Source organism: Benincasa hispida, chromosome 11 (assembly GCF_027475165.1).
Source record: "Benincasa hispida cultivar pf3 chromosome 11, pf3_genome.v1.1, whole genome shotgun sequence".
Lineage (NCBI taxonomy): Eukaryota > Viridiplantae > Streptophyta > Magnoliopsida > Cucurbitales > Cucurbitaceae > Benincasa > Benincasa hispida.
This window is the reverse complement of record NC_143488.1, coordinates 19,018,791-19,042,908: the sequence shown is the minus strand read 5'-3', so window position 1 is coordinate 19,042,908 and position 24,118 is coordinate 19,018,791. Positions and strand designations below refer to the sequence as shown.

General features: G+C 29.5%; 2 protein-coding genes and 1 non-coding gene across 3 annotated transcripts; 2 read left to right on the top strand and 1 right to left on the bottom strand.

Moving 5' to 3' along the window:
• Positions 1-287: 287 nt before the first annotated feature.
• On the top strand, positions 288-2,593 carry LOC120090042 (early nodulin-like protein 9). Its single transcript, XM_039047530.2, has 2 exons — positions 288-721; positions 1,902-2,593. Exons 1-2 carry the CDS (start codon positions 493-495, stop codon positions 2,300-2,302), a joined length of 630 nt encoding a protein of 209 aa, XP_038903458.1. The 5' UTR covers positions 288-492; the 3' UTR covers positions 2,303-2,593.
• Positions 2,594-3,917: 1,324 nt separating this feature from the next.
• LOC150032462 (uncharacterized) lies at positions 3,918-5,899 on the bottom strand. Its single transcript, XM_090306611.1, has 3 exons — positions 5,582-5,899; positions 4,207-4,275; positions 3,918-4,095 (listed from the first exon to the last, which is right to left on the bottom strand). The coding sequence occupies exons 1-3, from the start codon at positions 5,897-5,899 to the stop codon at positions 3,943-3,945; spliced, it is 540 nt and encodes a 179-aa protein (XP_090162737.1). The 3' UTR covers positions 3,918-3,942.
• A 12,254-nt stretch (positions 5,900-18,153) lies between these two features.
• LOC150032461 (U2 spliceosomal RNA) lies at positions 18,154-18,349 on the top strand. The gene has a single exon (XR_016524948.1). It is a non-coding gene; the product is annotated as a U2 spliceosomal RNA (small nuclear RNA).
• The last annotated feature ends 5,769 nt before the right edge of the window (positions 18,350-24,118 follow it).

Below are 24,118 nucleotides of genomic sequence, written 5' to 3'. Positions count from 1 at the left end.
AATCTTTAACAACTTCCATCAAACTATATAAGTAACATTGGATTGATTTAGAAAGATGAATTAAGAAATCAACTTCCACAGCCTTAACCCAAAGGAGAAGACATGAATATTCTTAGAAATAGATTGTAGGGAAAGCATAATCCCACAATCCAAGTTTACATATTCCCCAAACTATCCCTTCATCAACAACATCAAAAAGGCAAAAATATATGCTTGATTTGTAGAGGAAGCCAAAGCCTTAAGCCAACTATCCTTCAAGAAAGTAAAAGAGAATAAAGAAAAAAGATGGCAAAAGCTTCTCTGCCACAACTTGGAAAAGAAAAGAAAAAAAAAACCCTCAAAACTTTGCCTACAAAAGCTGGTTTTTGGCTTCCCTTAGCTTTGCAAAAACAAGTTAAGTTTCATAGAGGCTGATCTCTTCTTCCTTTTTGTGCTTAGGAAAACTTGCCATTATTAGAAGCTTCTTCTTGTTCTTGATCTTGTTTGTATAATATGATGGGAAAGAAGAGCAATAATTTTGGAGTATTTTCCCAAAAGAAAGCATGTGCTATTAATTTTGTAGTGAAGTTGTTTGGAGTAATGATGTTGGTTCAAAAGGTTTGTGGAGTTGAGTTTCAAGTGGGAGGATCAAAGGGTGTATGGGGAGTTCCTTCAGATCCTAATGCTCAAACTCTTAATCAATGGGCAGAATCAAGAAGATTTCAAATTGGAGACTCCTTAGGTAATTAATTAATTCATGTTTTATTTATTTTTATTTTTTTTTACCATCCAACAATTTCTTTTCTTTTCTTTTAGCTGTATGAAGATTTCAAATTTTATTGTTTTTTCCCCTAAATTTTCTTAGTTTAAAGTAATTGATGACAAATTTCAGCATAGCTCCACTGTTTACGAAGTTAGAGGTTTGAGTTTCTCACCTTCACGTGTAGAACTAATAAAAATCAATCAAGTGAAAAAAAAACCACGTTGTTCGGATGAGTCACTATAATTTGACAAATGATTTTATATGGTCATGAAGTTTGAAATTGAATTATTTGGTCTATTTGATAATCATTTCACTTTTAAAAATTAAACGTATAAATACCACTTTGATTTATTTGTCTAGTTACGTAGTTTTAAAAAACAAAGTAAAATTTAAAATCTAATAAAAAAATAGTTTTTAAAAACTTGTTTTTTTTAAAAGAATTTGACTAAGACTTTAAATGTTTAGTAAAATAAAATGAAGATTGTGAGAAAGAAGTTATAAGAAAATAAGCACAATTTTCAAAAATTAAACGTTGGTCAAAAAAGCCTTTGATGCTTTCCAATAATGAACTTAATTTGTTTTGTGTTTTCAAAATTGACATTTTTCTAACAATTCCTTTATACTTTAATTTTTTGTACAAATTTTGACAAAAGAAACATTTTTTTTTAGTTGTTGAAGTTAAATTAAAATTTTAAGAAAATATTCATGAAAATAGATTATAAACAAAGGAAATTGTTTAAAAACCTGTAAAATAATTTTTAAAAATAATAAAATCAGAATCAAATGAACCCTCAATCTCCAAAAATTATGTCCTGTTCTTCAAATTAGCCAACAATTTACTTATAGGTGCCTTATTTTACTTCATTATTTTCTCCATATCCCTTCAACAGTTATAAAAAAAAATACTAGTAAATTTTATTATATAAAAAAACCATTTGTTTCCCTGAAAGAAAAAATAAAATTTTAAGAATTAATTAGGTTTAGTTGTAGGAAAAAAAATTAGTATTCCTGCACTCCCTACTCTACGTTTGCAGGTTTACATTAAATTTTTTTATCATAAATTAAAAAATTATTTAAAAGATGGGAACATGAAAATCAATTAATGAGAATAAAATATTCTCGATTTTGAAAAAGTGAAATTTTCTTATCTGTGGTGCAGTGTTCAACTACCAAGGTGGGCAAGACTCAGTACTATTAGTGAATGAAGATGACTATAAAAATTGCCACACAGAATCGCCCATAAAGCACTTCTCAGATGGCCACACTGTTATCAAGTTTGAAAAATCTGGCCCTCATTATTTCATAAGTGGGATCAAAGACAATTGCCTTAAGAATGAGAAATTGGTTGTGGTTGTCTTGGCTGATAGAACCAAGCAATACTCTGCTCCACCCCCGGCTCCGGCTACCGAATCCCAACCCCCCGAAGCTTCCGTCCAGATGAACCCGACCCCGTCCCCGATCGCCGAGGAGCCTCCCGCTAATGTTGCATCGTCTTTACCTATCGTCACCTTTTTGGGTTTAACTGGAGTGTTTGCTACTTCAACTGCTCTTCTTTTGTAATTGTGTACATTGTAATTTGATGGTTAGGGTTTTTATTTTATAATTGGTTTGTATTATTATTTTTTAACAAGGAGCTGTGATGTTGTTGGGGGTGGATTGTTTGGTGTTCTTTTGGGAGTGAATAATCTGTGTGTTGTGCCTATTGTTTGTTTAGTTGGCATAGATGACAAAAAAAAAGGTAATAATCTTGGGTGGTAGGGTTAAAAAAGGCCCTTGTTTGCATGTATTATGTATTCAAATAAATGGATTTTCATCAAAAAGAAAAAGGGAAAGGAAAATATGCTTTATATATACTTTGGTTGTTATTTTATTCCCCTATTTATAAAAGTTTCCTTGTCATCCTTTGTCTTTTGGTTGAAGCTTACTTAACATATATATGATATGTTGGCATTGAGTATAGCAATCTATCTTATTAACGTTGGAGTACGACCAAAGATCTACATTGATTAGATAAGGGGAAGATCTATGATACATAAGTAAGGACAACTATCTCCAACAGTATGAGATCTTTAAGGTGATTCCAAAAGCAAAGTGATAAGGACTTATACCTAAAGTGGATAACATCATACCATTGTGGAGATATTTGAATGGTTGTTGTCCTTAACAAGTAGTATCAGAGTCATGCCCCTAACATTTAGTCGTGCAGTAGTGTGCCTCGATGACATAGCCACATTGTGATCTGTAGTTGAGCTAATCATGATACGAAATGGGATCTGGTGAAGAGGAGTTGCTCGAGTTAAAAGTGTACTAAAAAATAAACACGAATGAGATGACTATTTGAGGGGAGGTTTATTGGTCCTTCGTTCAGTAGGGGATTGTTGGAGTACTCAAACATTTGAAACTATATATATATATAAAAAATTGATTCGAGGATGCTAGGCTTTTTAGTTCTATATCATTTATACTTTCACTTTAAGTTCAAATCTTCACCTTCATATTTTGTGTCAAATAGTGAAAATAAAATCCATCCAAGGGGAATTTTCAAAAATAGAAAAATAAGGGCAACTATTTACACAAAATAGCAAAATTTAATCATTTTAGGATTCTATCAGTGCCTATTAGTATTTTTTTTTTTTAATTTCTTGTAAATAGTTTTTCTATGTTGAAAATTTCCCTTCATCCATTTTCTTTTAACAAATCAGTTTAAACATTTAGGGGGCATTTGTGGTAAGAAGTTGGTTATTGTAGTTCTAGGTTCTTATAGTTAGGTTATTATAATTTGTATTTGAGGTGTTAATTATTTTAGTTTGGACTATAATAGTATGTGTTTGAGATGTAAACTATCTTAGTTTGAGAAGAAAATAATAAACACTCTAGTAAAGAATAAAATAATGATGAATGTTAAATAGTATAAACTGTAGCAAATAGTAAATACAGTAGCAAATCAAGATTTTGAAATAATGTTGACGATAGCTAATTGGGGATTACAAAATAGCATGTACGGTATCAAAGAGATAGTTATTATAGTCTTAGCATAGTTTTTGCCCTAACGCCCCTTAATTAAATATCATTAGAGAAGAGAGATATAAAAGAGATCAACGAATGTGAACTATATGTATATTAACAAAAAAAAAAAAAAAAAAAAAAAAATTGACATGGATATATATGTGAAACACATGTGTATTGAAGAAGGGAAAACCCTAAGCAAAATAATTGAGAGCCATGGATAGAGGAACTAAACAAAGGCCAATATTCTTAAGCCCTGTGCTACAATAGTTCTTATTATCCCTCTCCACAAAACCCACTTCAATTATTCTATTTTCAACTTCCCCATAGTCTTCACTTCCTTTTCCCTATAACAATAAAAACATAACCCCAAAAACATAGTTAGATTGTATATCTCAAAGAATTGCATTCTAATATAAAAAAAAAACCCACAATTTTTTCAGGTAGAAATTAGAAACCTTGTACTTTGTTTGATTGATCATTGCTCTCTGCTTCTTCTTTTGCTTAGAAGAACTAAGCTCACCCATCTGATTAAAAGAATGAGAAGTCGTTAGAGGAGGTCGATGTATGAGAGAAGCTGCGAAAGTAATTCAAATTTATATCTAGTAGTTTTAATTATTAATTAGAGAATATGTGGAGTATAAAATTTAATTAATTATATTCGTTTGGTGATGATTTAATTTTTTTTTATTATTTTTTAAAATTCAGTCTATAAACATTTTACTTCTATCTATTGGTTCTAGGTTTTGTTGTCCATAGTTTAGGTGTAGTTTTTAAACCCAAAACAAAATTTGAAAATTATTAAAAAGATTATTATTTAAAAACTTCTTTTTGTTTTTTAAATTTGGCTAAAAATTTAAATATTTACCTAGGAAATATGAAAATTATGGTTAAAACATGTGGCTAAGAATTTAAATTTTCACATAGGAAATAATGAAAATCATGGTTAAAAAATGATGAGAAAACAAACACAATTCTCAAAAATCAAAAGCCAAACATTTTTAAAATTAGACTATAAAAATTCATTTCACTTCTAATTTTTTTTGCTTTATTATCTCTTTTTACCCATATTTTAGAAAACCAAATCAAAATTTGAAAAATAATGCCCCATTTGGTAATCATTTAGTTTCTGTTTTTGGTTTCTTGAAAATTAAGTTAATAAACGGTCCTTCCACTTCTAAATTTATAGTTTTGTTATTTATTTTCTATTAATGTTTTCAAAAATCAAGGTAAGTTTTGAAAACTAAAAAAAAAACTTCTTTTTGTTTTGGAAGATTGGCTAAGATCTCAACTCTTTTACTAAAAAAAAGATGAAAATCATGTTAAGAAATTAAGGAGAAATAGGTCTAATTTTCAAAAACAAAAAACAAAAAACAAAATGGTTATTAAACGTGACTTAAAAATAGTTTTGAAAAACTTGTTTTGTTTTTAAAATTTGGTTAAGAACTCAAAATTTTCATTTCAGAAATATGCAAATCGTTATAAAAACAGTTGGAAGAAAATCTTGCTTAATTTTCAAAAAAATAAAAAATCAGAAGAAATTTCCAAATGAGAGCCTCGACTTGTTACCAAACGGAACAGACTTTTGTTTTTTAAAATTAAGGTTATTTACTCCTCATATCTATTAAGTTATTTTCGACAAGATTTGAATTCCTAATGAGATTCCAAAAACAGTGACTAATTAATTTCGGAAAACTACTTTATTTTAAAATTTAAATTTTCAAAAAACAAAAAAATATATATATATATCAAACGAAGCCTGAAAATTAATCAGCCATATATAATAGTAGCACATTGGACAAATTGTTTATTTTCCCCATAGCTAGAAAATACCTTGGAAGCAATGGAAGGATGAGGAGGAGAAGTTGCAGTATCTTCGAGATCATCATCGGCTGCCATCTTCCTCCGCTTCCGTCGGAATGAGGAATCAGAAGGCTGAGCTCCGCCATCCACGGCGGACGAACAACGGAGGCAGGTTTGAAAATACTCATGAGAAGAAGAATAATGAGTTGTACTACGATGAACATCGAACATGAGAAGATCATCCATGGAGGAAGAAGAACTCCAATTACTATCATCGTGAAACGACGTCACTTGCCACTGATCCTCTTGATCATAGCTGCAGATTCTGGAGGTGGCTGAGTTTTCCATTAATATGAACAAAGAAAGGACAAAAAACACAAAGATGAAAGAAATATGTTGGTGAGTACTTGGAGATTAGTGGAGGAATTTTGTTGGTGTATATATATATATATTACACATATGAATGGAAGATTATGATTATTTTTTAATGCATTTTTTTTCAATATATTGGATTTTTTAAAAAAATAAAATAAATTTTTGTGGGGGCATGGGACATGGTGGTGGTGGGGAAGTTGGCTAGGAAAGTTTATTTATTATACTTTCATTTGACATTTTCCAATTGATATAGAAAAAAAGGGGGTGGTTGGTTGTTATTTAACTATCTTAATTATTATATGTTGTTTAGAAATATCGAACACAATACCAATATAGGCATAACTCAATTGATATAGTACTCGTACTATCGATCTCGAAGTTAGAGGTTCGATTTTCTCACCTCATATTTTAATTACGATACCTTTGCAAAAGAAAAATTATATTTCGGGTGGCGTGATTCAAATCACGGACCTCATGAGTTATTAACATATTTCGGATATCAGTTGGACTATGGTCGCTTAAGCAGAACCGTTTGGATTAACTGCATAATTTCTTGTTTTTTTTATAGAGTCATAATTATTTAACCTCTTTTGATAAAAATTGTTTATAATACATTTTGAAAATGTTTCAAAAGCTATTTTGATCGATTGTTAAATATTTCAATTTTTTTCTAAAATGACTTATTTTCAAAATTAAACACTTGAGAAGTTAAATTAAACACACCCTAAAACATATAAAGTTATTCAAATTTAAATCTTAAAATATTGCACAAATGTTACGTATCTCTAAAATATAAGGATGGTTACCATCAAAATTTTGGTGTATGTAAGCATTTAAATTTAGGTTTCGTTTGATAAGTTTTTATTTTCAAATTTTTTTTTTGTCAAATTTATGTTTGTGACTCATAAATTCCATATTATGTTTTTTCACACATTTATTGGAAAAAAGACTCGAATTCTTAGTCGTGTTTTAGAAATTAAACAAAGCAAGTTTTTTTTATTTTTTATTTTTTTTTAGTTTTAAACATTTTACTTGGTTTTTTGAAACATTGGTGAAAAGTTGAGTAATAAATCAAAGAAATTTACGGATGGAAGTAATACTTCTAAGCTTACTTTAAAAAAACTAAATTATCATCAAACAGTGTCTGAAATATAGTGAAATATATATTTAAAAAAAATTAATTTTTAAAAAAACGCTAAACTATTAAAGAGTGATTTTTGCATTTTTTTTTCCTAATGTCTAAAATAGTTAATTTCATATTTAGAACTGTAGTTATTTATTTTGTTAATCTCTAACAACCAAAGACTTCATAGTTCATATGGTTTAGTAGTCCGATTAGAACTTGCAATGTTTAGATCAAAGGACATACTAAAATCAAGATTTGAGATTTAAATTCGATAACTAAAATAAAAGTAAAAACCAACCTATATAGTTTCTTTTCCACGTACATTATCCTCATTCACATATTTAATTGTTTGAAAAAATTCATAGGAGGTGACTTAACGTAGTTTGCTAGAAGTCGAGTATATGTCTTTTTTTAAAAAAAGATACGAGAACAAAGCTTCGTTGGTGCAAGAAAACATATAAAAGATAACTTGGAGAAAACTATTTTGAGTGGTTACCAAATACTTCAATTTTTTAAAAATAATTTCTCTTTTAAATTAAATATTTGAAAATACATTCCATATATACATTGAAACTGCAACAATTTGGTTAATATTGACGAAACATTGGTCACACACTTGGTATATGAAATTTAAACATGAACTTGTTAATTTCAAACTTAAAGTATAATTTTGGGGGAAAAAAATTAGTTAGTTTAGGTTTTTTTACTTTTCTAAATGAGATAGTTGCAAATATAGACATTAAACCCAAAGTATTAACAGATATAACATAATATAAAAAAAAATTGTAAATATGACTAAATTTAAATAGTCTATCAGTGATAGACCATATTATTGATAGGAGTCTATCAGTGATAGATCATATTATTGGTAGGAGTCTATCAATGATAGACCATATCACTGGTAAGAGTCTATCAACGATAGAAGTCTATCGCTGGTAAACTTGTCTATATTTGTAATTTTTTTTAAATGATGTTATACATTTTGTTATTATTCCTAAAAATGCTACCAATTGTCATTACTCTTTTTAAATTGTGGAACGGACGTGAAAGAAATACCAAAAAAATAGGTATTTTTTAATTATCTATTTCTTTAGGGACTACATTGTAATTTCTTGACTAAGGTGACATGGTTTCTTTTTTTATTAATCTCTTAATTCCTAATAGACAATAGTTTATATATATTATAAAAATATATATTGTTTCTCAAAACGCATTTACTTGTTTTTTTTTATATATATTTTTTCATTTTTGTATTTAATTCAAAGTCATAAATATAACGGAATTTTGCAACTTAACCTTGACCAACCCATTACCAGAATAGTATGTGATTTGGTTGATGCTTAGAAAAATGGTGAGTTGCAAAAAAGTGCTTTTATTATATATGGCATGCCCCATAATTAAAATTTCTTTAAGTTTTTATAATATCAAATACTAAATCAAAAAAATATTTCAATATTAAAGTATGATACTACATAACTTCTCCTTAGCGTTGAGGACTAATTTCGTGTTAAAAAATAATTTATTAAAATTTGTTTTACTTTCTTTAGAAGGCTGTTGTGTTGATTTTAGAGAACAATACCGAATATGAAACGGTTTAGTACCGAGATAATGTTGAAATTCCTTTGGAGTGATCTTTCCATAGTACAACAATCAATATGTTTGACACGTTTGATTCTTACATTTCCATCCCACATTAAGTTTCAAAAATATGGGAAAAAAAATGAAACAAAGAAAACAAAAACCTATTTCATATTTGATATAAAGTATTTTCTCTCCAAACTAACTTCAGCATAACTCAACTGAGATATATACTATTTGGTATTTAGTTTTGTTACTTTTTGAAAATTAACTTTATAATCGAACACTACTTACATCCATACTTGTTTTCAAATAATATATTTTTACTTTTAAAGTTAGACTAAGAATTCAAGTGTTTATTAAAAAGGGTGAAAATTATAGCGACAATAAGAAGGAAACAAACTTAAATTTCAAAAACCAAAAATTAAATATGAAAACGTTATCAAAAGAGCTTAAATAGTCCCAAATGATCTCACTAGATATAAACTAGCTATAAATCTTTTTTTTATAATAATATAATAAACTTAAACTAAGGTCGGTGGTTAATATCCCCTCTTTATTCACGTATATATATAGCTCAATTTGATTGGATTAAACTATTTCAACCATGACTAATAGTAAAATAAATTTTTTAAAGTGAGTTCAACTCGTTGATAATTGACATTGTTTTTTTTTTTAAGCTTAGATGTTCGATCTCTCATTTATGTAATTTTGAAGCTAAAAGTGAATTTTTCCCCTCTCATGAAGTTTTTTTTTTAGAAAAAAAAAACCATGAAGTCATGATCTTGGAGCTTAATGTTGTTTTTTTTTTATATATATAATATATAGAAAAAAGCTTAATGAAATTCTTAATGATAGATCATTCCTAGCACATTCATACGATAGGAAGTTGTGTCCAATACATGGCAGTCCTCAATTCATGGATGTATTGACTTTTATAGTAAATATATCTTCTTCTTCTTTTCTTTTTTTTTTTTTGGTTGAAGATTTTAGTTGGATTTTCTTTGAATTTAAAAAAATTTATTTATTTATTTATTTTAAAAAAATATTGGTCAAAATTGTGACCTAAATTAAAAGCATTCTGTAATGTATACCTTTTTCATTTTTAGTTTTCTTTTTCTGGCAAAATTTATCAGTCACAGATTATGCTCTAAATTTGTGTATCTTTTCTCTTTGAATTTTTTTTAGGGTTTTTCGTTTTTTTTTTTGTTAAATTATATTTAAAAAAAATCCTAAATTGTATACTTTGTTTTCGTTAAATTGTAAACTACTTTTTAAGATTTTCAGGTTACAAAGTCGTCTCCTTTTGTTAGATAGTTGATCTTTGTTAGGGGATTTTTGTTAGCTAATCTTAGTGTTGTACCAAGATATTTATAACCAACAATTGATCAATAGAAACACACAGAAAATCATCCATTCAAATCTTGTTTTTACAGTTTTGATATTATTCCCAAACTTTTAAATATGGCAAATACTCACATTAATACTCTTAAAGTTTTAGAAAAAGCTAAAAATGTTCTTGTTTTTATTATATTGATGAAAATCCTAATATATATTGTTGAACATTAAAAAATTACATTAATATTATTATTTTTAAAAAATTAAAATAAAAAAAGATACTCTTACCATTAATATGTGCACGAAAAAATTGGTTATCTACGCCTCATAATCTCTCTTTCGTTTCACTCTCTCATGATCTTACACCACCAATATACATAACGATGGAATCATTAAAGAAGCTCTAGGACTTAAAGGTTGAAAAATTGTCAGAAATAATCTAAAAAAATTTTCATCTTTCATAATTAAAACCATTTCTGGCAATTCGTTTTATATATTTTTGCTCGATCCTTGGTTGAGATCAACTTGAAGATTCAAATCAATATTAGACTATGAATTACCAATAAAAGCTTTCTTGGGTCATTCCTAACTATTTTCCTTATATTTTAATGACAAGGTTGTATGTTAGTTGCTTAGTGAGAACTAAATTTGGATTTTAATACACATAGGAAGAGACACTGAAATTTTGGATTATAATTTTGAAGACGCACAGTGGGACGAAAAGAAAAGCAAACACGAACTTTATCAAATTTGTAGATATTAAGATTTTGTTGATCCTCTTTGCTTCACAAATTAATATATTTGTGGTGACTAATTTAAAAGGTTCTCTTATTATGTAGGTTGATATTCGTTTGTCGACCATTATATTTTTTTAATAATTGGATGATCCATCGTTTTACTAAATTTTAAGAGGAGAAAGAAGATTAAGAGATATTAAAGAAGAGGGAAAAAGAACCGAAAAATGTTAGGCCCTAGATTGAAGCAAAGAAAAGAGGGAGGTGATGGAGTGTAATTAAACGATCTTTATCCAAATTCTAAAGGTAGTATATTTGTAGTCTTTATTTTTTAAATGTTAAAAGATATTAATACAACTTTTTTGAAGTTCAAAGATATTATTAAATTGAAACGAGATATAAAGTTATTGAGGTATAGTTAGATAACGTCTTCCATCTATATACTACTATAATTATTAAGGGTGTTTTTTTTTAATATTTTTTAATTTGAAAGGTATTATTGTAACATTTGAAAGTGGTATTTTTTTTATTGTTTAGATTATTATTATTATTATTATTTTGTTGACTTGAATAAAACAACAATAATAATAATTACCAGTTTAAACTTTGTTGTTTATTTAAATAAATATGTAACAAATTGGATTGTCTTCCATTAAATTCGTAATTTTTTTTTTGAGATAATTATATACCACACCAAAAGATAACGTATTAAATTTCATCAAAGTTATATCTCAAATATTATTATGAGTACTTCATTTTTTGGGTACTACTAGAACTTCACTTTCATTTTTAATTTTTTGACATTTCTTTTATATTTCAATCAATATTTTTACAACATATCTTATTTGATTGATCTCGTATATTAATTGGTGTCATGTATCCTTAATTTATGGCAATATATCAACAAGTTGATAAATATTTCATTTCTTTTAATTGAACATATGAAGGTGCAAATTGTCGATTTTCTAAACTTGTGACCTTTAACAAAATTGTTACTCGTGATATATTCAATGTGTACTCACATAGAGATCAATTTTGTTTACAAACTTAGACATTTACAAACTAGTAAATATGTAAATTATCACTCAGGTTGTAAATTGTGTGTGAAAAAAATAATAACGAACAGATATATTTGAATTGCAAATGAATACTTAAGTTATAATTGTTTTTTTTTTCAAACTCAAAGTTTATTTTAAATGGTCAAGACATAAATAATCTCTTTTAGAATAGCAAAGGTTAGAATTAACATCTCAAGTTTGATATCTCTATAAGAAAGTATCACTAAAATATATTTTTTAAAGTGCACTATTGAATTGTAATATTTGACTATATATATAATTAGTTAAAAGAAAAATAAAACTAAAATTGACTTTCTTTTTTCAATTAAAAAGTTGCAACATTCTCTTCAAAGATTCAAATGCATAAACAATTACTAAATTTCTAAGACATTCTCCCATAAGATTCAAATGCACACAAAACAAAACCCTAAATCTAAGTGAGTTTTGTCTTGTAAGAGGTTTTTCTTAAAATGAGACAAACTTTGGATAAATATAATAATATAAAAGAAAAGAAATAATACATAGAAAATAAGATAAATGATATTTAAAGAAGAGTAATGGGTTTCATTTTGAAGAAAAGAGAGTTGAGGGCATATCCTTAACAAAGCCAATTAGTTAGTGGCGACCAAGCTAACACGATTGCTTTGTTTTGGTTCCCTTTTAAAAGATTGCAATTTTTAAACAAAATGGGTTTTAGAGTTTAATTAAGACATTGAGAAGTTTCAAAGGTTATGATATGGAGCTAGGGTTTTAAATTAATTAAGTTTAATCTTTGGCGGTTTATGTTTAATAGATTCTTAAACTTTGAAGAGTGTTATATCAAGTTTTAAAAATTACGATTTTGTATCTGACAAATCCTTGAACATTAAAATTATTTTTAAAAACCAAAATTTTATCTAGTAAATTTGCAAAAGTCTAAAAATTTTTAAGGAAAATTATTTCAAATGGTAAAACTGTTGAAAATATTTACAAGATATAACAAAATTTTAGAGCTGTCAATAATAGATGCTGATAGACATTGATAGACTTCTATTAGTATCTATCAACTGATAGACACTGATAAAAGTCTATTAGTATCTATCAGCATCTATCATTGATAGTTCTAAAACTTTGCTATATTTTGTAAATATTTTGGTTCATTTTTTAATATCTAAAAACAGCCTAATTTGTAATTTAATATTGATAAATCTAGATGCCGAATTGAGAGTTTAGTAGGTCTCGCCATTTGGTAGTGATATCATTTTTAGTTTTCTGTTTTTGAAATTATGATTTTCTTCGTATTTTTCAATTATGATTTTCATATTTGTTAGAAAAAAACACTTGAATTTTCAATTATTTTTTTTAAAATTACTTTTTGAAACTAATTTTTTAATTTCCAAAATTTGATTTAGTTTTCTAGAACCTTAGTAAAAAATAGATAACAAAACCTAAAAATTTAGGTCTAAAAATAGTGTTTACAAACTTAATTTTAAAAAACAAAAAATAAAGAATAAAACAATTATCAAATAGAACTAAAGATGACACTTTAAATTTTGAGAATCAATTAAATTGAAAGCCCTATTATCTATTATATATATTTTTTGAAAAGTATAATTCAACTTGCATAGTATTTATATTATCAACCTCGAAGTTAAATGTTCGATTCTCCCACTTCTAATATATTACTTAAAAAAAATCCGAGCTTTTTGTTAATCCGTTGAGCTATTATAATTAAACTTAAATAAGATAATAAAAAATGGAAAATGATAATATATGGCACACGTTTGCTAGCTTGGCTAACACATTAGATGTGGAAGTTGCCCACACGAACGTCTTTCAACCGCCCAAACTTCTCTCTCTCACGCTCGTGCGCGCACACAACATTTCAAATGCGCCTATATTCCGCACCTGGTCGGTTCATTATATATAAATAGTTCCATGACTATTTTTTTTCTTTCTTATTATTTCAATTGGAACAAATTTTATAATTTTTTTATGGTGGCATTTTCAATAAATTTTTATAACGTGTTGTCTCTAGAAAATTAAACCCTCATCGTTCTTAAATGTATCAATTTACACTATTTATTACATTCTATTTGGATGAACATCATGGAAGACTCATAATTTTATCTATGAAGCTCCTAAGCTTTTAGAAGAAAAGTAATTTAGACTCTCAATTAAGATTTTATTTCAAATTGTCCATACATCAATCTAATCGCACATTTTATTAGTATGATATTTGAAGAAGTCTACTCATGTATGTAAGAATTGAATGATTAGATAGTTTTCAAATGTAATCTTAATAAAGGGTTTAAATTAGCTCAATTATAACGATTTAGCAATTTACTTGAAATTTAGGTCCCGTTTTGGTACTATTTAGTTTTTGTTTTTTGTTTTTGAAAATTAGGCCTATTTCATTCACATTTCTTATAATGATTTGCATTTTATTAAGTATAATGGTTGAATTCTTAGCCAAATTTCACAAATAAAAACAACTTTTTGAAAGCTACTTTTTTTAGTTCTCAAAATTTGATTTGGTTTTTTAAGCCATTGGTGAAAAGTAGATAAGAAAGAAATCTGAGGTGGAAGTAGTGTTCACATAAATTTAATTTTCAAAAATACTAACAAAAAAACAAAATGGTTACCAAACGGAGCCTTAATCTTTGTGTCCACTAGACTTCTGTTGTAAATCATTATTACTTTGTTTCAAAAATACCCATTGAACTTTCAAAAGTTTAAAAAATATTTAAACTTAAAAAAAATATTAAAAATACCTTTACTGTTAGCATATAAACAAAAATTGTTAATACCTTATTGCAAAAATTGCTCTTAACTTTTTTAAAAGTTTCATTAGTACCCTTATTTTTTTAAAAAAAAAAAAACTCTAAAAAATATCATTACTATTTATCTACACCTCATTACCTCGCTCTTCCACTTCATCTTCTCTCCTACTCCAAATTATGAACTAAAATTTCTGTCCTCTCTATTTTCTCTCCCATTCTTCAATATCCTCTCACTCCCCTCCTTTGACCCCCTCCCTCCCCATTTCATTCTCTTCTTATTACTAATTATATGGCTTCAAGTTGATTGTCGGACCTTTGTTAGAAAAAAAACCCACTCAATTAAGGTATATAGATTATGGCAACAAGAAAGAACATAATGTAACCACCTAAGAACTTTAGGACTTAAATATTTTAACAATATTGTACATTAGTAGTTGAGTGTTTGTTAATAAGTCATTTGAGTTTAATATACAAAGAGAGAAACATATTGAAAATTAGAGACACAATGGGCTTTGGATCATAATTTTGAGGACGATTGGGTAAAAGAGAAGACAGAAACATGTATATTACCAAACTCATCGTGATAAATACTTTGTCGATCTTTTTTGCGATTCAAATTACTTTATTTATTGTGATTAGTTAAAAAAATTCACCGTGATCGAAGATGATGTTCTTTTGTCAATCATTTCTTTATTTGTCTATTTATCGTTAAGGGAGATTTTTTATTTTGAAATTTTATGAGATTTATTTGTGAGATTTTATGTTTTTTAACTTGAAATTTGGTTTACATTTCATTCCTGAGAAAATTAATGTAAGAATTAAACAAATGAGAGAAAGATGAGAGCATTTATATGAAAAAGAATGAAAGTACCTACAAAAATTGTTCTAAATCGGTTCTTTTCCAACTTAATATACCTTCAAAAAAATTAAACATTATACTAATGGTAGAAATTTCTTTAACTTTGTTTAAAAAGTTAAAGAGCATTAATGCAATTTTTGAAAGATCGAGGGTATTTTTAAACAGGGTATTAATGTTTCTTTATACTAACAATAAGAGCATTAATGAAATTTTTGAAAGATCAAGGGCATTTTAAACATGTTTAAAGTTTAAAGATATCATTGAAACTTTTGAAAGTTCAAAGATACTTTTTAAACAAAATACTAACGGTTTTCATCTAAAACTAATGATAAGAGCATTTCTTAACCTTTTTTTTTTTTAGTTTAAGGATATTATCGAAACATTTGAAAGTTTAAAGATATTTTTGACATAAAGTATAAAGTTCAAGAATATTTTCTATGATTTAGCCTTTTATCAATTAAACCCCTAAACTTTCTTGAGCAAATCAATTTAGAGTTTCAATTAAGTTTTTTTTTTTCTTTTCAAAATTTGTTTATAAATTAATTTTAATCATCCATTTTATTAATCCAAGATTTGAAAAAGTTTTCAATGAATCGAATGCATAGACAATTTTCAAATGGAATCTTAATGAATGGTCTAAATTGATTCACTAATAATAAGTTGAAGAAGTCTACACACGTATAACATTTGTATTGTTGATATAGAAACTAGGAGGATGTTTGGTTCGTCAACCTGAGTTCGGTTGAGTTGGTAAAAATTACCAACTCAATGTATGGGACCCACAACTTGAAATGTGATGCGACCAACTTACATGGTTGACTTCAGTGATGACCACCTTCGATTCTTAATTTCGACTACAACTCCCTTTGACGGGCAACCCACAACCACTTCTGATGACCATTTTATAGTGTTTAATAGTCTTCTTTTATAGTGATTTGTCATTAATATAAATATTTTAAGTACAACAATCAAACAAAACTTTGTGTGTAAAATACTTTTGAGGCCAATTTGTGTAACATTTTCAAACATGAGGACCAAATGTAAACTAGACCCCAAAAAAAAAAAAAACTTATGAGTCAATAAGGTTTTTTTCCCCTTTTTTTCATACTATTTTTCTTTTCTTTTTTTTTTTTAGGTTAGTTCTTAAAAATGAAATCAATGAAATTAAATAAACCTCAAACTTATAGACTTGGGGCTCAAAACTTCTAAGAAATAAAAGATAAAAAAAATGTAGGAAATGATTAATTTCACATTTTTATTTACTTCTATGGAAGAAGAAAATAAATTTTGAAACAAACAATTTTTTAATTAAAAAAAACCTAGTTTAACAATTATGTAACTAATTAAAAGTTTAGAGACTAAAATTCTCTACATTTATAAGTCCTTTATAAGTTTTGGGCTAATTTTTATAATTGTATAAGTTTGAATGTCTTTATCTTTTGATAACAAAGATATGTTTTAACTAATTGAACTATCCAAATATGGTCACTTAATTTATGTAGTTAACAAAATACGATATTTGAGGTACTATTACTTGTATAATAAAAAATTAGAAAAAACCTAAATATAGACTAAAATAACGCACACCCAAATACAAACTAATTATAACTCGACAAAAATAGTCTGTCCCATACAAATACTATTATAACCTAGACTAAAATAGTCTACCTCAAATATGAATTAGGTTAAAAGTCACTTTTGGTCCCTGAACTTTCTTTAAAATAACAATTTAGTCACTGAACTATGGTTTGTAACGATTTAGTCTCTGTACTTTCAAATTTTAATGATTTGGTCTCTGAACTTTAGTATGTAACAATTTAATCTTTGTACTTTCAAAATTTTAACAATGCAATCCCTCAAGTAAAAAATTTAGTCACAATTCGATGTCAATTTTGAATATTTTATGATGTAGACTTTATATGTTGCAAAAATATTGAGTATTTGATCAATTTAACGGTTTAATTATGCATGAAATCTCATGAAATCTTATCATTAATTTCTACATTAGGTACTAAGTTGTTATAAATTTAAAGTATATGGACTAAATTGTTATAAACGAACGTTTAGGGACTAAAGTGATTTTTAACCTACAAATGTATAATCTACTAGGGGTGAAAACGGTTCGGATCGGTTCAGTTTGGTAGTTAAACCGTATCGAACCGAATTTTCTAATATGTTAAACCGGATCGAACCATATTTTATAGTTTCATTGAGTTTTTGGTTCGGTTCGGTTCGATTTTTGTGGTTTGAATGACGACCCCTATAATCTACACACTAGTATAACCACACTATAACAACCAACTAAACATCCAAATCGTTGTTAATTTTATTTTGTTCTTATATTAAAAAACAAAAGTAAAAGTCAATTATTTAACATATTTTTTTTACTAATGTAATTAAGAAACAAGAAATAAAAATAAGTTACAAAAACCTATATAGTTTTAGTTTTTAAGAAAAAAGTTTATTTTAATAATAAAAATACCAAAATAAAGTAGCTAACGATGGTGTAAAAAAAAAAAAAAACAATGGAGCCTGAACTTAAAAAGAAAATGTGCATGAGAAATTATGACGGGGAGTCGAGGTCACAATTCTGAATTAATGAACAAACTTAGAACAATAATATAGAAATAAATAAAAGAAGTAAAAAGAATATTGAGTTTTTAAAGTTCAAAATTGCGGGGAAGGATTCAGCTGTTCGTCCCACATCGCCTACGTTTGAAAGGCTTACAAACGCGATGATTATAAGAGCAGTGGAGTGATACGAAACAACTCATACCTTTCTCGGCCTTTTGGCTAAGATCAAGTGTAGTATCTGTTCTTATCAGTTTAATATCTGATACGTGGGCCATCGGTCCACATGATATTAAATTTATTTTTCTAGGGGGAAGGTCCACCAAAGTAGCTTGCTACTTGGGCCTTCGAGCGTCGCCTTTGCGTTGCACTATTGCATGGGCCTGGCGCACTCCTCCAAGTTCAGTTTCAATTTTTGTAGCCTCATTTAAGAGTAAAGCCGATTTCTGCCAATTCTTCATTTGTTATTTCTTTCAACGTATTTACTTTATAATTTCATTGAAAACCAGAGCAAAAATTTATAAGAATATTTCAACTGCTTAGACGACCTTAAATGATCAAATAAATGAAGGAAAGTTTGTTTTGGGTGAAGATGAAACGAGGGCTGAAAGGGAAGATGAAATGAAGGTTTTGGTGAAGGAGGATGAAACCGATCGGTAAAGGAAGATGAAAACGGTAGAATGAAGGAAAAAAGTGGGATTTTTTATGCTAAAACGGGGAAAACACCAAATTTGCCAATTTGGTTTCAATTCTCAACTATTTTCCTATTGGTTTTTTTCTTTTTTAATTTTTTTAAGAAAACAAAAATCCAAAACCTTTAATACATTACCTGATCATGTTTACTGGAATCCTAACCAGCCAAATATTATTGAAGCTACGTTTGAGATTTGTCTTAGCTGTGTCATTTGAAGAAAATCTGTAACTGTTTTTCACGTTTACAAAAACAGATTTAAATTAAATTGGTTAAAACCGTCGTTAAGAAAACATTAATTCTACGTCCATTTTAGAATCAGGTAGAATTTTTAATAAACGAAAACTAAACAATCGCGTAACAGTTAGGTAAACGGTCGCTTAGTATTATCTAAACGATCGCTTAACAAAACCCAAACGATCGCTTAGTATTATCTTTTATAGCCTCATTTAAAAGTAGAGCCTATTTCTGGTTAGTTCTTAATGATTTGTTCTTACCTTCGGTTTGATTTTCTATATGTTCATAATTTTAATAAAAATCGAAGCAAAAATTTATGAGTACTAATTCCAATCATTTTAAAAATAAAAGAATTTAATTTGTGATTATTATACGACACACGTGTATAAATATAATTTGTTTATAGAACTTATTAAATGCATACAAATTTCAATGGTATTTAAAAGAAGTCCTAATACTTTTTCCGAACTATGAAACAGGGTAATAAGTGGCAATGAAGTTAGCACAACTTTGTAACACAGCTTTGTAACTTTTGGCACCTTTTCATGAAAATAACAAAGTATAAATACTGGTGTATTTTGACATTTGAGAGGAGAATTGGATTTTTAATGAATATTTAGAGTTTGGATCTCGAGGGAAAATTTGTACGGATGACCCAAAAATTGGGCCCAAAATGTCAAATGACTCATTTTTAAGAAATAATGTCAATTGACCCTCTGCTGACATCATCGCCATACCAAATTACGTAAATTGCCCTTACACTGGCCTCACGAGGTAAATCTCGCTCTTATCTGATTAAACGCTCTCGCTCTCGCTCTTGCTCTCGCTTGAAGTTCCCTGGTTTGATGTGATTGCTCGTCAGTGTACTGTTGATTTGACAAAATGTCACGACGAAAGCCTCAAATCAAATCAATAATACCTAAACACAATACACTGGTGATTTCTTTAAACTCTAAACTCCATTTCAAAAGTGATTACTTCTCTAGTTTTCGACGGTGTTTTGTTGAACGGAGATTTTTCAAATGAGGATTTTCAAGACGAGGTTTTCTTAGAAAGGAACAGCTTTTTCAGAAAGGTGAATTATTTTGAGTCTATTTAATTATTTTTGATGTGTTATTTCTGGAAGGATAGCATTACGAAATTTTGTATTGGGAGAGAGTAAGAAAGAGGAAGAATAAAAGAGAGAGCGAGATTTTGAGAGAGAGCGAGATTTTGAGCGAAAGCTAGAGTACACTTCAATTGCTTGTACAACTTAATGACAAATGTTCTCTTGCTTTGTAGGATGACAGAAAAATATCTATTTATTCAATTTGGAGGTGCTTGGGATGAGAATGAAAGTTAGTATATTGGGGGATAGTTGAAAGGAATCATTGTGCCCCTTATAGTGAATTATGAAGAACTCAAATCTCGCATTTACAGGACTACAAAAGTCAGTTCTTCAGATTTTGATCTTATCCTGAAAGTTAAATATAATCATGAATTTGAAGCCCCTCCACAATGCATAACGGATGATGATGATCTTCACTTCTTTCTTTTGCAAGAAGAGGTTAGTAGACTTCAGATAGCTGTAACGTTGAAGTCTAAACAGGACGAATGGGTTGGAATGGGGTTTGGAAATTTGAGTTATGATGATACGGCTGTGGACAGACAATACGAGGAATCATATGAGTTTCGTAGGGAAGAGGATGATATTCCATTGTCTACCAACACTGATATTCCATTGTCTACCAACACTATACCATCAACATTCGATTATATGGATTGTGGTCTTTCAGTGGATGTGGATGTGAATGAGCAACCAACAGGATTGATTGAAATGGATTGTGATCATAGAGATGTGCGTTGTTCTACAGCAGCTTCAGTGGTTTCACCATCTGTGTCTTCAAGTTATAGGACAGAGTTAATTATGCCTGACACCTCTTCATCTGGGACAGAGGACGTTGAAGTTGGTCAACTATTTTTGAGAAAAAAGGACTTGAAAATGAGATTGTCTGTAACGACCCGACCCCCTAGGACTTAGGTAAGGCCGTTACTAAAATAAATGCATGCATAAAATTTAAAACGATGCTCAGTTATTTGAAATAAATGCTAATTAAACAAAAGAAGTTCAAAAGACATTTATTAAATGCAATTGTTAAAATAAATAATGAGGTACCCAAAATTCTTAAAGACCAACAAAAGTATATAAAAGAAATAATTCTTAGTAATAAATTTTGAACAGTAAAACTAAATATTAAGAGGAAAATAAGGACTTAAATTTCAAGGTGTGGAGCGAAAAAGTCTAGTCCCAGTGACACGATCACGAATTCCGCTGCGCCATCGCCGGTGCATCTTTACCTTTTCCAGAAACATCAACATAATAAAGGATGAGTATGAAATACTCAGTAAGTAACCCCACCACTGGGGTCAGGCTAGGCATCTATGTCCTCTAGATACCCACCTATGGCACATAAACACATGAAACAAACAAGAGACTGAGTCCTATCCTATTGTAGTTAAGTATGCCCACAAAACTGATGAATCCTGAAGAAAACACGAAACTGGTGAATCCCGGAGGAAACACGAAACTGGTGAATCTTGAAGGAAACAAGAAACTGGTGAATCCGGAAGGAAACAGGAAACCGGTGAATCCCGAAGGAAACACGAAACTGGTGAATCCCGAAGGAAACACAAACTGGTGAATCCCGAAGGAAACACAAAACTGGTGAGCATCTAACTAATCAATGAGGATATTCACACAGTCTCAACGTTCAAAGAATCAACATCGTACAATTCTAAAACATACATGAAATCCTTAGTACCATGGCTCCATCACATACACATAATCCTCAACAACATATTATACAACATTCATGTAAACCTTACATCATAATTTTACAACATACACGTATGCCTCAATACCAGCAGATCAGACGTCGACGTATGAAAACACATACCATCACATGCTAACAATTTACCATAACGATCAAGTGCTTAGGTGTGTATTTAAACAATTTAGAACTCGTGCAAAAACGTACTTTGATTCAGGTCATACTATCAATCAACATGCTAACAATTTACCATAACATACACTCACCATGCTAGCATACAACTAAAGCCTGGCCCGTGGGCAGTTCCAGTGGTAAGATTACTTACCTCGAAGTCAAAATTATGTCTAAGCGACAAGCAAATTAATCTTCCTCCTAGCTTAGATGGATCTTGAATTAGGCCTAAACATAATCCAAATTGCAATTAATAAAAGAGCTTAGTTCCAATAAAATAATTAACCAAATAATTCCCAATAATCTTACCTAAAAGCTTGTCGACACCACAACCAAATCCTCTTGACAGCACACTTTTAACTTCAAAGCTTCTCCAAAACTTGATTTTCAAAGCCCAAACAAATATGTGTCAATAGATTGAAGCAGAACACCATTAGTCAATAAATCCAATTAAAAAAAATGGCACAATCTTACCCCAAATCCACAAGTTCCGACGACCCTTACTGTTGGCAGCACAAATGACAAGAAAGGACGGATTCAAAGTACCCTTGCGTGACTGACGGCGAGCGACCTGGCCGTCGGGGTTCAACGATCAGAGAGACGGCTGATCTCGTGAATCGAGTGGCGGTGACTGCTTCACGGCCCAGACGACTGAAGGGAGTTGAGTCGACTTAGGAGTCACGCCGCTGAACAGATGCTCGTGGTCGGAAGAGGGGAGGCGCGGCGTTCATGGGTTTAGACGGAGGCGGCGTGCGGTTGGGAGGAAAGAAGAAAGAAAAATTGGGGATGGTGGTGTTGTCATGCGGTGCAAGGAAGAAGAAGGAGAAGGGTTGGTGAGGGTTTAAAAAAAAAATAATAAATGTAATAACTAAAAAGAAGGTATAATTATAATAAATTCTTTCCGTTTCGAAAGGAAAATTAATTTCTGCCATAACTTTCACATTGAAATTCAAAATTGAATAATTTTCCGCCAAACTTAAATTCCCGCATTTATACTTGAGATCCAAAATTCCAAAAATGCCCTCCGACTAAGCAATTATTGAATTACCAAATAATAACGTTACTGAAATTACATTATTATATAAAAAAATATGCGGGGTGTTACATTCTTCCCTCCTCAAAGAACTTTCGTCCTCGAAAGTTAAAACACTGGGGGGTGTTACGTTTTTCCCTCCTCAAGGAACTTTCGCCCTCGAAAGTTCATTCTTGAAAAAGCTCTGGGTACTGGGCTTTCATCTCATCCTCTCACTCCCAGGTGGCCTGGGTAAGTCCAAGGTCATGTCCAACTATTTTATCTTCCTTTAATGACATCAACTTAGCTAAATATTCCAAAATAATTCTTTATATCATCACATCTACTTTATCTACTCCATCAAGTCGTAGTATTATCCAAGTGATTATGACTTATGAATCTTTTCTAAATTTCTTCTCAAAATGCTGGGTTTTTAATATCTTAAAACCTTTAATAAATCCATTGTCTCTTCTTCTTGTCCTTCATATCCACTATACAATTTTTAACCTTAGTTTCGAGAATGTGCCATGTGAAGGAATTTGATCTCACTAGAGGTACTCCAGAATACTCATACTCTATACTACATGTCTATGGAGAAGCGCTAAAAATAGAGAATCTGGATACAGTCTTTGAGATCGAACTTGAAGATGATGCATATTTCAAGTATATGTTTATGATATTAGGGCCTTGTATTAGAGGTTTTGCAAGCTGTCTGCCTTGTATTATTGTTGATGGGTCGCACTTGAAAGGAAAATACAAAGGCACCATGTTGGTTGTGGTTTCTATGGACGGGAACAATCAATTATACCTACTAGCATATGCAATAGTGGACAATGAAACCAATCGATCATGAAAATGGTTTATGTCAAACTTGAAATGCAGTATCAGAGAACCCGATAATCTAGTGTTTGTGTCTGATCGGATGGTATCTATCGACAATACTATTCGTGCATTTTTTCCCACAACATTTCATGGATTGTGCACATGGCATATAGAACAAAATCTGGTTACAAACTTTAAGGATAGTACGGTTGTTGGGATATTTAGAGATGCAGCAAGGGCATTTCACATGACAGAGTTCCAGACAAAATGGGACGAACTCCGAGTTTTAGAGACGGTGTTGTCACGAAATATTTAAAGACATCGGTCTTCAAAGGTGGGCACAGGTTTACCAAATAGAACGAAGATATGATAATATGACATCCAACAATGCAGAGCGTTTCAATTCCTTAACTAAAGAGTATC

Bases quoted from the DNA above. Each gene is read 5' to 3' on its own strand.
- LOC150032462 (XM_090306611.1), bottom strand. From the start codon at position 5,899: ATGGAAAACTCAGCCACCTCCAGAATCTGCAGCTATGATCAAGAGGAT. The intron at 4,276-5,581 runs GTATTTTCTAGC...TCTTTTAATCAG, and splicing joins ATCCTTCCATTGCTTCCAAG to ATGGGTGAGCTTAGTTCTTC. The intron at 4,096-4,206 runs GTTTCTAATTTC...TTATTGTTATAG, and splicing joins TCAATCAAACAAAGTACAAG to GGAAAAGGAAGTGAAGACTA.
- LOC120090042 (XM_039047530.2), top strand. From the start codon at position 493: ATGATGGGAAAGAAGAGCAATAATTTTGGAGTATTTTCCCAAAAGAAA. The intron at 722-1,901 runs GTAATTAATTAA...TCTGTGGTGCAG, and splicing joins TCAAATTGGAGACTCCTTAG to TGTTCAACTACCAAGGTGGG.